Source organism: Astatotilapia calliptera, chromosome 3, assembly GCF_964374335.1.
Source record: "Astatotilapia calliptera chromosome 3, fAstCal68.1, whole genome shotgun sequence".
In the NCBI taxonomy this organism is placed as follows: domain Eukaryota; kingdom Metazoa; phylum Chordata; class Actinopteri; order Cichliformes; family Cichlidae; genus Astatotilapia; species Astatotilapia calliptera.
Genome location: NC_137424.1, coordinates 75593921 through 75607257, shown reverse-complemented (window position 1 = coordinate 75607257; position 13337 = coordinate 75593921). Strand labels below are relative to the sequence as shown.

General features: G+C 42.9%; 1 protein-coding gene across 1 annotated transcript; it reads left to right on the top strand.

Annotated features, from left to right (window-relative positions):
- Positions 1–203: 203 nt before the first annotated feature.
- Positions 204–2502, top strand: LOC113019674 (nuclear factor 7, brain-like). The gene has a single exon (XM_026163468.2). It carries the CDS (start codon positions 204–206, stop codon positions 1623–1625), a length of 1422 nt encoding a protein of 473 aa, XP_026019253.2. The 3' UTR covers positions 1626–2502.
- Positions 2503–13337: the final 10835 nt, after the last annotated feature.

Sequence of the window (13337 nt, the reverse complement as noted above, 5' to 3'; positions counted from 1 at the left end):
TAGCTGTAGCTGCACGAGTGAGTGCAGCGACAGTGTAAAACTCCAACACTGCTGCTTCAAGCTGCTGACGCTCCACACACTGAATGTGAGTTTGAGCAAAAACACGACTCAAAGGAAGTTTCAGTGAAGGTGGTAGAGGAGGGAGGGGAGCCAGGACTGACTGTACTTCCTGTCTGCTGTTTTCAGCTTCACTCACAGACTCAATGGCTTCCAGATCAGAGGAGGATCTCTGCTGTCCGGTCTGTCGGGAGGTCTTCAGAGATCCTGTTCTTCTGTCATGTAGCCACAGCTTCTGTAAAGACTGTCTGAAGAGACGGTGGAGAGAGAGACCAACACACGAGTGTCCAGTTTGTAAGGAAATATCAGTGGATGATCCACCTTTAAACCGAGCTTTAAAGAACCTGTGTGAGTCGTTCTTACAGGAGAGAGATCAGAGAGCTTCAGAGGCTCTCTGCAGTCTGCACTCTGAGAAACTCAGACTCTTCTGTCTGGACCATCAGCAGCCAGTGTGTCTCATCTGCAGAGACTCAGAAAATCACACCAACCACAGATTCAGACCCATCGATGAAGCTGCACAACAACACAAGAAGAAACTTCAGGAAACTCTGGAGCCCTTAAAGAAGAAGTTAAAGGTTTGTGAAGAAGTTCAAGTGAAGTTTGAACAAACAGCAGAACACATTAAGGTCCAGGCCCGACACACAGAGAGGCAGATTAAGGAGCAGTTTAAGAAGCTTCACCAGTTTCTAGCAGAGGAAGAGGAGGCCAGGCTGGCTGCACTGAGGGAGGAAGAGGAGCAGAAGAGTGGGATGATGAAGGAGAAGATGGAGGCTCTGAGCAGAGAGATAGCAGCTCTTTCAGACACAGTCAGAGCCACAGAGGAGGAGCTGAGAGCTGAAGATGTCTCATTCCTGCACAACTACAAGGCTGCAGTGGAAAGAGTCCAGCGCTGCCCCCTGCTGGATGATCCACAGCTGCCCTCAGGAGCTCTGATAGACCAGGCCAAACACCTGGGCAACCTGACCTTCAACATCTGGAACAACATGAAGGACATGGTCTCCTACACTCCTCTCATTCTGGACCCAAACACTGCTCATCCAAACCTCATCCTGTCTGAAGATCTGACCAGTGTGAGAGGAGGAGAGAGGCAGCAGCTTCCTGATAATCCAGAGAGGATTGATTATTACATTTCTGTCCTGGGCTCTAAGGGTTTTAACTCAGGGACTCACAGCTGGGATGTCGAGGTTGGAAATAATACAAGCTGGATGCTTGGTGTGGTAGAAGAGTCTATTCAGAGGAAGGGAAACAAAGAGTTTGGATTTTGGGGTGTGATTTTCAGTTTAGGTAAATACTCAACACGCTCACCATCAGCTCCTTTCACTGCTCTCTCAGTTCAGAAGAAGCTCCAGAGGATCAGAGTGAATCTGAACTGGAACAGAGGAAAGCTGTCGTTCTCTGATCCTGATACTAACACACACATACACACCTTCACACACACTTTCACTCACAGGATGTTTCCATTCATTCAAACTGGTGATGAAGTGAAGGTGTTGCCGGTGACGCTGACGGTGTCAGTGTCAGCGGCACCGTTAGCAGATCAGGTCAGTTCAGGATGGTTTTTTTTCTAATGTGCTTTCTTGTCAGTGCTACATGTAGCCAAAACCCCAAATATTTCAAAGATATTCTTTTTGTCCTTTTTAACATTGTGCTCTAAAGCTTCTGTGACTATAACTTATTCAGTTCAAAATTTTAAGTTTATTCGCAATGCATGACAGCAGTAAGCTACAGCACAAATGGTTGTATAAAATCTGTTTTGGATTGTTTGTTATCTTATATGGGTACATGCTGTATTAATTATTTTTTTGTTCTTTTTGAGTTCCTTGGCCCCCGCTCCAGTCTTTCTGGGTTTGAGTGAAAGAGGAGGTTGAGCTGGTTTACAAGAAGAAGCCAATAAAATGGACTGAACCATGTCTTGCGATCACACAGGGGGGGATGGTGTTCTTCTTAAACACACACACACACACACACACACACACACACACACACACACACACACACACACACACACACACACACACACACACACACACACACACACACACACTTTTTTAATAGTTTGGACCTCTGTGTTTTTGGCTTATTGGTCCCTAATAGTGCTGTCCACCTTTTCACATGGAAAATCATTTCACTGTTTCTCACTGAATGACTCCCCAAACTAGATTTGAAATTCTATCAAGTTTCTAATCATTACAAGTTATTCATGTTTCTATTTGATGTGTAAATGGAGATGATTTAGTTTGCTGGGATATGGACTGACATGTGTTGAATGGGAGGAGCAGTTTGTTGTTGTCTTCTTGTCTGTTTATGACAACAATAAATATGTTGTTGAAACAATGATTCATGTTTAACTCCATATATGAAATGTTTCTGATCTTTGAATTCTGTTTGATTAAAGACTTTCTTCATGACACAAATGAGATTTCAGTGTATTAATAGAACTAAATAAGCTCAGAGTTGAAAGGCTGGAGTATTATGTACGTGCTTCACTGTCAGGATCTTCAGGGGGATTCAAAGGGAAACATCAAACTGCTGTAGTGAGTATTATGTAAAAATTATAAATTGTTCATCAAATTGCCCTGCGACAGACTGGCGACCTGTCCAGGGTGTACCCCGCCTCTCGCCCTATGACAGCTGGGATAGGCTCCAGCATCCCCCACAACCCTGAAAAGGATAAGCGAAAGCGAATGGATGGATGGATGTTTATAAAATAAATAAAGCTGTGTGTTATTGTTTTAATATATACACGATGCAAATTTGCTCATAAATGGGTTGGCGTTTCATGTTTTCAGAGTCAAGAGCTTCATTCAGTGTTAATGTTTGGATTTGAAATATTGCCGGTAGACATAGAGTGCAGAGGGTTTTTCAGCATGCTTACACATACACCAGTGATGGCTTTTTATACGTCTCTGGGTCACAGAGTCCAAACAAGATGTCCTGAACTGGGCCTTAGAATCAACTGAAGGATAACATTCGATAGTCAAGGCTACACAGGGTGTGTTTTTGTGTCCATGTTTCTCTTATTTCAGGAAAAGGAACAGGAACTGCCAAAGCAAATTAAATCTTTCTAAACCACAAATATTTCTTCTTAAATATTTGAACACAACAACAGTCAAATAGTGAAAAATAGGAAGTAAGCATGGTGCGACTGGAGTCGCGTGTGTCAAGACTGATTTCAGCAGGAATGGAGAGAGGGGAGAGTAGAGTGAACAGGAATTGTTTAGAAGGGTTCAGCAAATCTGAGCTGGCAGCAATCGCTTCTGAGTGTCAGGTCAGAACACTTGCAACTTTTCAGATGCAAGAGGAACAAACTGCCAGAGTCCAGGAATAAAGTTGTCATTCTTTATATTTCAAGAATGGGCCCCATGGGTGGGCGAGAGTGTGGGGTGTGAGTGTGTGTGGTTTGGTCTTATGAACGCACACACTGTCGGTTGTGCGGCTGCCGTTTGTCTCTAAACTGAAGCTGCATGTGTACACATGAGCCAGCTTCAAACTTGGCAGTTTTGTGTCTGGATTAATGCAGGAAGATGTTAAATATTTGAAATACTGTATTTGTGTTTCTGATAATATCTGTGAATACTGGATTACTATACATCAGAAAGAACTGCGTTTTTCCACATTATTACTTCTGTTTTTATTTGCCAACTTCAGAAATTATTTTTGAGAATAATAAAAGAAATGTTTGAAAAGAAACAATGTAAACAATCATGGATGAATAATATATGATGACAAGATTATATTTCTAAAGGAAAAAGCTGCTGTAATGAGAAAAAACCATTTGGTTCTGAGCACAATTATCTGTAGTTTTTTTTCATTGAGGAACACTTCTGCATTGCAGAGACAACCTTGTTTGTCCTGACAACTCCTGTGTGAATGTAGATGAACATCAAAGTGTCAGATAGAGATACACCACATGTAGCTGTAAAGAAGATTACTTATACTCACTGTAGAGGATCCACAGGGACACCTTATGACAATGTTTAGAATCAGCAGCTTATTTAAACCATTTACTACCCACAAACATGAGGTCATGACCTGAAATAGTTTTCCAAAAGTCTTGAAGGAGTTCCCAGAGATGCTGATCACTTGTTGGTCCTTTTGCCTTCACTCTGTGGTCCATCACATCCCAAACCATCTCAACTGGATTTAGGTCAGGTGATTGTGGACGTCAGGCCATCTGGACAATAAGTCTCACTATCTGTTTAACAGATAGGTTATGAAGTTACAATTCCCCACTGTTTGTATTTGTATGTGTGTAGAACATATTTGTGATATTATCCTTTATGTATATATGTGTATATGTGTATATGTGAAGCGCTTTGAGGGTCTCGAAAAGCGCTATATAAATGGAATCCATCATTATTGTTATTATTATTATTATGACACAAAAGTGACATTACTAAAACATGTTATCAATACATAAAATAAAGAATTATCAATCACAATCCCCAACAGTGTCACCAGCAATGCACCTCCACACCATCACACCTCCTCCTCCATGCTTCACAGTGGGAACTTTGGTCTTAAGTGATGTGGTTGAAAGGTTTGAGTGCGCCTAACTTTTGTGATGGTGCGCCTAAGAAAAAAAGTTAGGTGCACCAGTGCAACCATGGAAAAACGTTAGTCTAGAGCTCTGCGTCTGCTTGTTGCTTTTTCTTAGTAGTGGTTTCTTAGCAGTTGTTTGACCATAAAGGCCTGATTCACAGTCTCCTCTGAACAATTGATGTAGAGATGTGTCTGCTACTGGAACTCTGTGTGCCATTTACCTGGGCTCTAATCAGAGGTGCTCTTACCTTGTGATTTCTGAGCCTGGTCACTTGGTTGAAATTATCCTCAGCAGCAGAGTTGACTCTTGGTCTTTCTTTCCTGGGGCGGCCCTCATGTGAGCCAGTTTTTGTGGTAGCACTTGGTAGCATGGTTTTTGTGACTGCATTTGGAGACACATTCAAAGTTTTAACAATATTCCGGACTGACTGACCTTCAGTTCTTAAAGTAATGATGGACTGTAGTTTCTCTCTCTCTTGGGGCAGGGATAGCTCAATAGGTAGAGTAGCTGCCTCATGATTGGAAGGTTATGGGTTCAACTCTACTGAACAGCTATCCTGAGGTACCCCTGAGCAAGGTACCATCCCTACACACTGCTCCCCGGGCGCTGCATTGGTGGCTGCCCACTGCTTCACTAGGCGAATGGGTTAAATGCAGAGGAGCAATTTCCCTACGGGGACTATCACATGCAAATTATTATCTCTTTACTTGGCTGATTAGTTCTTGCCATAATATGAATCCTAAGACTTGTCAAATAGGCCTGTTAGCTGTGTACCAACCTGACTTCTGTGCAATACAACTCATGGTTCCAACCCCATTAAGAAGGCAAGAAATTCCACAAATAAAGCCTGACAAGGCCCACCTGTGTAGGGAAAACCATTTCAGGTGACTACATCATGAAGGTCACTGAGACAAGGTGAAGGGGTTCAGGAATCTAAATATATATATATAACATATAACATCGACTAACAGGTGTGATGAGATGAGTGAGTGCACTTCCTGTGAGGAGAATAATGGTAGTTCAAGCCAGAATGATACACAGGATAAAGCTCAGACCTTTGTTAACCGTGTAGATTAAGTTTTGGTTGGAGGTGGAGACAACGCTCAGCAGCAGCTAGCTTCAAAGTAAAACAGAAAACTCAGTGCGTCCGGAGGGGAAAGCAGACGTTAAGTGAAGGAAGTGACAGGTCAGGTAAGCGACCCATGTTGTAGGTGACGTCAGACGCCGGAGATTTGGCGGGAAAAAAAAAGCGAATGGTAGCGTAGAGTTTAACAAAGTTTCTTTAAGCTTCAGTATTACCAAATATACTAATCAATTGTCATATAACTAACAACATCTGTCCTATCATCTCTAACACCCCGGAAGACAACGGGGAGAGTTTAGACGCTCTCCAAGATTACATCAACCGCTGTTTCCAAGATTTAGTAATGAAGAAGGCCCAGAGTGCATCTTCCCCGGCCAAAATTGAGACGCCGTCATCGAAGAGATTTCGCCCGGCAGACTCCCCTGGCACATCACTTGCCGGAAAAGACATCGTAGATATCCTACAGTCAATCAACAAGCGATTGTCCAGTTTCGATGCGAGGCTGTCCCTGGTGGAGATTTTACACCGGGAATTTAAATCTCTGAGATAATCCCTGGAATTCAGCCAGCAGCAGCTGGAAACGCTTGCCGCTGAAAATGCCACGCTACGGGAGTCGGTCTCACCGATAACATGACCCAGCTAAACATAGAAAATAAAAAAATAAAAGAGTCTGTTATTGAGCTACAAGCCCGTAGCATGAGAGATAATCTTGTGTTTTCTGGTATTCCAGAATCTGCCGGAGAGGACGCGGAGGCAACGGTGAAAAGCTTCATTAAAATCCACCTGAAGCTGCCGGAGGACACCGTAAAGAACATCGAATTCAATAGAGTGCATCGCTTGGGGGGTGTGAGGTCGCGGACCTGGAGACTGAAAGAAATCTCCGTCCCGGGTTCATCCGTGGATCGGGTTTCCTCCGAGGCGTGAGCACCGATAAGCAGAGTTCTGTATAAAATTTATTATTCAAAGTAAGCTTCAGGTATGCCGTTCAGCAGGTTAGTTACAGCGCCGGGAGTAGCTTGGGAGAACAAAATGACACAGAAACTGCTACAGGTTGCTCTTCCAAAATCAACTCAAAGGTTTATTCAGTATACAACAGTTTATATAGAGGAAAAAAAGGTTCGTGTGTCAGCAGGTTCTCAGTTCAAACCGGTACAGACCAAATAAGGAAACGTCTTCCTGCCTTCTGAGCAAAGAAGTATCCTTTGTGTAGTTTATCAGTTCAGCTACAATTTATGATCATCCCAGCAAAATACACTCCTAGACATAGAATACAGAGTTCTTTCATTAGTGAAGTCTGGAACAAACCACCTGGCCTTTAACAAGCTCTTTTCTAAAAGATAAGGAAGGGAGGATGGGAGTAAGGAAGTGGTCTCGTCTCTGTGGTATTTTCGACCTTGGGGTACCAGCCTGTGATTCTTACACATCAATTCTTGGGTCAGAGAGAAAGAGAAAAACAACTAGTAAATGGGCCTTATTGAGTAACAGTTTTCCTGTATAATCTCACTACAAAACAATATCCTGTAAATGCTAACCGTAGTGCTAAAATTCACAACAGTTCTCTCCTTTTATCATAAAATGATAACATAGTATAAAGACAGAATGTAATAACATAATCTAAAGACAAATCATAAACGTAAAACAAATCATGAATCATGAATCATGAATCATGGTCCTTCGAGCAAGCTTAATATCAAAAATTCTGAGAGCGTATACATGGTATCACACAACAGACAATAATCATCGAAAACAAAATAATACATGCTGCAACGGTTACAAAGGCTACAATTAGTTCCTTCCATTTTCCAAACGTGTCCTGTAGCCACTTATCTAGCCACTGACCGTGGCCTGTATTGGCAATTAGTTCTATCTTCAATGCTTCAAGTCTATTCATAGCTTGTGTGAATGAACCGTTAGGGGCGGTATTATTGGGAATGAAAGTACAGCATACATCAACGGTTACTAGACCACAGGTACCGGTCCAATTAACAGGTAAGGCTAGTCTAAGAGTATTGTTGCACAACCAATAACCGTTAGGGATTGCTCTAGTTAGGCGCGTGACCATGTGTGATTTAACTAACTCCCCCCAGTCAGTATCATTTAAGACACCCTCTGGGGGAACAATGATCGATTCTCCGCTCGAACTTAAACTGTGTGTGTGTTCCTCCAGATATGATAAAACTTCAGCCACAGAGACAGCTAGCCATGTCTCATTACAGCGTGCACCTTTTTGTGGCTCTTTCAGGCGTTGTGTGTTAATCAGTGATTGCGTGTGTGTAGGTGTATTGGATCCGGGCGCTGGCTCGCCGGAGTCGTCATCTACCCGTGTGTATTTATTTGTTCTGGTTCCCGGCGCTGGCCCGCCTGAGTCGTCGTCTGCTTGATCCGACACCTGAGATGGTCTGGTTGGGCTGGTCTTAACCCTGCTGGCATGAATCCACTGAGGTTGTCCGTCTGTGAGGATGCTGGTTCTTCGTCACTGCCAGTACAGTCTGGGGGCTGGAAAACGCGCGGCCTCCCTGAGTTTCCTTGGTTTTAGCGACTTCACCAACACCGCATCCCCTGGTCTCCACTGGTGGAACTGTGGAGGGGAGAGGCTGAGAAAGACAAACTTTCTGATAGTTATTATTCAGTGTTTCTACCAGATTGTGAACATAGTATCAATGCAGTGTCTATGTCCCCTTCCAATAGCGGTGCCCCTCTGGAGGCTGACCATGATGTTGGAAATGGTCTTCCCATGATTATTTCAAATGGAGATAATTTGGTTGCTGCGGATGGAGTCATAATGTATGAAATGGAAAATCTGGTTGTGATAAATGCTGATGTTTCGCTTTTGGTCTCCCTACATTAGTTCGTGCACATGTTAAGACAGGTTGCTAATATGCTTTTTACTGCATGTGATGTTTTCTCAATTACAAATCTTGATTTTGATTTTATTGCCATTATTACCCCTCTTTGTCCGACATGACTCATACCGTGAAAATATCGGACAAGGACTGGCAGCGGGCAAGATGGGAGGGCAATCAAACCCTTAAGATTTTGTATAGGCCATCTCTGTCATCTAAGGTACAGTCATTATTCTCCCAATATGTGTAATCAGATGCAGAGGCTTGCTCTTGTATGAATTTTAAATCAACATTTGTTTCTAAATAGTCTGGGAGTGTAACAAGTGGCAGCTGTAGGGGCACAGATAATACTTCCTGTGGAGGGGCTGCAGCCTTGGCAGTCACGTCTGCTAGGGCATTACCTGTTGCTTCGTCTGTGTCAGCTGTACTGTGTCCTTTCGTTTTCACAACTGCAACGGCCGATGGTAGCTGTATAGCCTGCAAAAGTCTTTGCACAAGATCAGAATTAGCAATCGGTTTTCCATCAGCAGATCTAAATCCTCTTTGTCTCCACAATGTGCCAAAGTCATGTACGACGCCAAATGCATAGCGGCTGTCTGTGTAAATTGTCACACGCCTATCCACATGGAGCTCACAGGCGCGTATTAAAGCCATGAGCTCTGCTTTTTGTGCTGAGTGAAATGGTAATGAGTGAGCCTCTAGTATGATGTCAGGCAATGTCACCACCGAATAGCCACAAAAAAATGAGTTGTCATTCGGCCTTGAACAGGACCCGTCCACATAAATCGTGGCTGAGTCTGGGATAGGTGTCTGCTCTAAATCTGGACGTGGTGCTGTGGATTCCTGTATACGCGTCATGCAGTCATGATCGTCAAGCCTGTCTGAGCCATCCTGTCGGTCAGAAGAACACAGCATAGGATCAATAAATGTGCTGGCGAATTGGGTGTGCTGCTCGCTTTTATAGTGAGATTTGCATATGTTGTGTAGTTATGTTTGCTAGAATGGTCGTGACCTGGTGATTGGTGTGTAGAATAGTGTCATGTGAGAGTGTAAGCTTCTCGCAGTCCCTTATCATGATAGAGCAAGCTGCTACTGCCCTCAGGCAGGCCGGCATTCCTGAACAACCACGGACAGCACCTTGAATAGAAGGCTACTGGACGGTAGCCACTGCCATGCTCTTGGGCCAGTACACCTGTGCAGGTTGACAACAGTCACGCAGAATGTGGTCATGAAAAGAACAGTCTGGTATCCACTGTCTGCAATAGTTCATCATGCCTAAGAAGGACAGCATTTCCTTCTGTGTAGTGGGCCGAGGGACGGAGGTCACAGCTTTGACCCTGTCTGCAGTCATGGAACGTTTTCCGTGAGACAATGTGAATCCCAAATATTGAACAGAAGTCTGACAGTTACTGCATTTTCTTTGCCGATGCTTTGTGGCCAGTCTGTTGGAGGTGCTGGAGAAGCATGTGTGTAGCAGTTTGACATAGTTCCTCACTCGGAGCACAGAGGAGGAGGTCTTCCACGTGTGGATCAGGGTACAGCCCTGGAGGAGTGAAGCTGTCCAGGGTAGCACGGACCACCATTGAGAAAGCAGCAGAGCTATCTACCATGCCTTGGGGCAAACGGGTCCAAGTGTACTGCTTATTTCTATGTGTAAATGCAAATAACGGCTGTGTGTCTTCATGCACAGGCACTGAAAAAAAAAGCGGAACACAGGTCCACCACGGTAAAATGTGGATGGAATGGATGTCAATATGTTGGGAACGTCTGGGACGAGAGGTGGCAGAGGCATAATGAGTGTTATATGGAGATACTGTGGGCTTTATTACTCCTGTAGTCAATAAATCTCCTATGATGACATCTAGAGCTGCGGCTTTTTCGGTGGAAATGGGACATTGCTTGACATATACTGGCTTGTTGCATTTCAGCTGTGCGTGATAAGGTATACAATCAATATAGGGTAGGTTAGATCTATGTGTCGACATGGTGTAGTTATGTCATAACCTATGTCTGAGTTATGTGACAAAATCACTGCTCGACCATCACTTGTGTGAGCAGTTATCATGTTGTTGAACAGTGTGAGAGAAACAAAAGTGTGGCTTGTTATATTTGTACACGTTTTTTTTGGCACAGTGTGTGACGTGGAATACCAGAAAAAGGATGTTGAGTTCATTCTCTGCTGAGGCGTCCAGCTGACACAGAGGCTGTTCCTTCTCCATGATGTCGGTGCATAAGGCAGAGAAAACATAAGCTGTTATCAGTGTCAGCAAACATTTCACCTTTTGTGTTAAATGAAATACACAAATTCATTTTTGCTCTGGGTGTCTGCGGCTGCTGGAAAACTGAGCTAAATTTGCACCTCTAGCTTGTCTACCTTGTGGATTAAAATTCGGGTTGTAAGGCTGCCTAGATGTGGGGCCATTATTGCGTGCTTCCCGTTGTTGCCAGTTACCTTGACTGGAAGAGCTCTGCTGACGCCTAGTGACAGGAACTTGTACTGCGTTCTGTGGTCGAGGCGCATGTGCCCTGTTGGAAGCTGCAAATCGACACTCCCTAGACCAATGTCCTATCTTCCCACAGCAAAAACACACAACTCTACTCTTATCTTTCCATCCTCTGAAACTTCCTGGCTGTGCTGGAGCGGATGATCCTGCATACATTAGTTTCTCGCTTTCTTCTGGATCTGCAACATCAAAATTCAGCATTATCTTAACACTTTTAGCTTTCGTGGTAGTATCTGCACTGGCCTTCAGTTTTACTGACCTGTTTTCTGGCGATAATCGTTCGGGATAGGGCTCCGGAAATAAATTAGAATGCATTGAACTTACAGTTCTTAAGTTGTAAACAAAGTCAGTCACGTAAGTACTTCCGCATGTTCTGGATACGTAATCATGGAAGTCTTCACCGATTCGCGGACGTAGGTTACACGTAACCGGAAGTGGGAGTCGTACTGAGCCGTTATTTGTGATTTTATATTTTATTTCATTATTTTTTGGTTTTACAGGTAATTTCGATTTTTTATCGGACCTGTCTGTGGTCTTTGAATTATTCTGACCCATGTTCAGTGATTTCCAGAGGGGTTTACACGCTTGAAGGATTTATGTTAGTATTTTGCTGTGGCACAGCTGAGGTTACTTTAAATTTTATCGCTAGCTAGCAATTTTTTTTTTTTTTTGGGTGAGCAACTTCACGACTTCAGCGTGAACGACCAGTTCCCCAAAGAGATCCTGGAATGAAGCAAGGTCCTGTTCCCAGTTCGACGTAGCTTCATCCAGAAAGGCTCCCGTACTGTCATCGCCGCGACCCCGGCACCACACCGTGGTTATATTGACTCCACTCCAGATAAGTAACTTTAATTGGAATGTTTCCGTTTCTTTTCTTTTTTTTGTTGTCGCTCACAGTTCATGTGATTTATTTCTTTCTCCTGTCTTTCACTGCTGTGATCACCTACTTCCCCACTGACCTAAAAACAACACCCTCTATTTCTCCATATTTTCACACCACGATCACACAAACACATGGACAGATACGCAAGCCACGCTTGTTCATATTAGTGAATATTCACACATAGTCAGACTTATGGAGCCTCTCACCACACTTTTTTTTTCTCTTTCCATTTACAAACAAGTGATGTTTCCACATTCTCTCAACCCGTCTAAACGAAACACCCAGCGTACATCATTAGACATACACACACAATTATGGGCACGCTGAGGTTTGTCACATGGAATGTAAATGGAGCTGGCACCAAAGGAAAGAGGTTAAAGATATTTAACCAGCTTAAAAAACTACAGGCAGATGTTGTTTTATTACAAGAAACTCACAGACCTGTCACAGCTTTAAACGAACTTAAAACACCTGAGTTTCCTAACGTGTTTGCAGCCTGTTATAATTCTAGACAAAGGGGAGTAGCAATTTTAATACATAAAAATGTTAATTTTACAGTACTCGATACAGTTATAGATCCAGAGGGTAGATTTCTAATTCTTAAACTATCAATATTGAACAAAAAACTATGTATTGTAAGTATATATGGTCCAAATGTTGATGAACCCTCATTCTTCCACGGATTTTTTATTGCACTCTCTGAATACCTCGATTGCGCACTCATTCTTGGAGGCGACCTCAACCTTGGACTAAATGAAGAAATGGAAAGGCTCAACACAACAGGAACTCAGCTCAATTGGCAATCCACAAATACAATCAAACAGTATATGAGCGACTATGGTCTTTGCGATGCATGGCGCTCTTTTCACCCCAACAGTAAGGAATATTCTTTTTTCTCACATGTCCATCACTCCTACTCTGGTCTGGATTATTTTTTTGGTCAGCAGCTCACTGCTGAGTGACATTTCAGGCACTGAGATTCACCCTATAGCTATCAGCGATCATTCTCCTCTATCTTTAACACTAATGCACAAGAATAATACTACGCCAAGTAAAAACTGGAGATTTAATACATCACTACTTAAAGATGAAGACTTTATTAAATATTTTAAAAAGGAATGGACTTCATATTTAGACTTTAATGACACTCCCGGAACATCTGCTTCTGTTCTATGGGAAGCAGGGAAAGTTGTGATGAGAGGTAAAATAATTTCTTTCTCATCACACAAAAAGAAAGAAGAAAACCAAAATATTCAGGAATTAGAAAAAAACATCAAATCCTTAGAAGAAACCTACGCGTCCCACCAAGATCAAGAAATAATGAACAAACTATGCAAAACAAAACTAGAATTAAATGAAATTATTAATAAAAAAACACAATTCCTTTTACAAAGACTTCGCTTGCAGAATTTGGAACACAGTA

Excerpts from the sequence above, each read along its gene's own strand:
- LOC113019674 (XM_026163468.2), top strand. The coding sequence starts at position 204 with ATGGCTTCCAGATCAGAGGAGGATCTCTGCTGTCCGGTCTGTCGGGAG.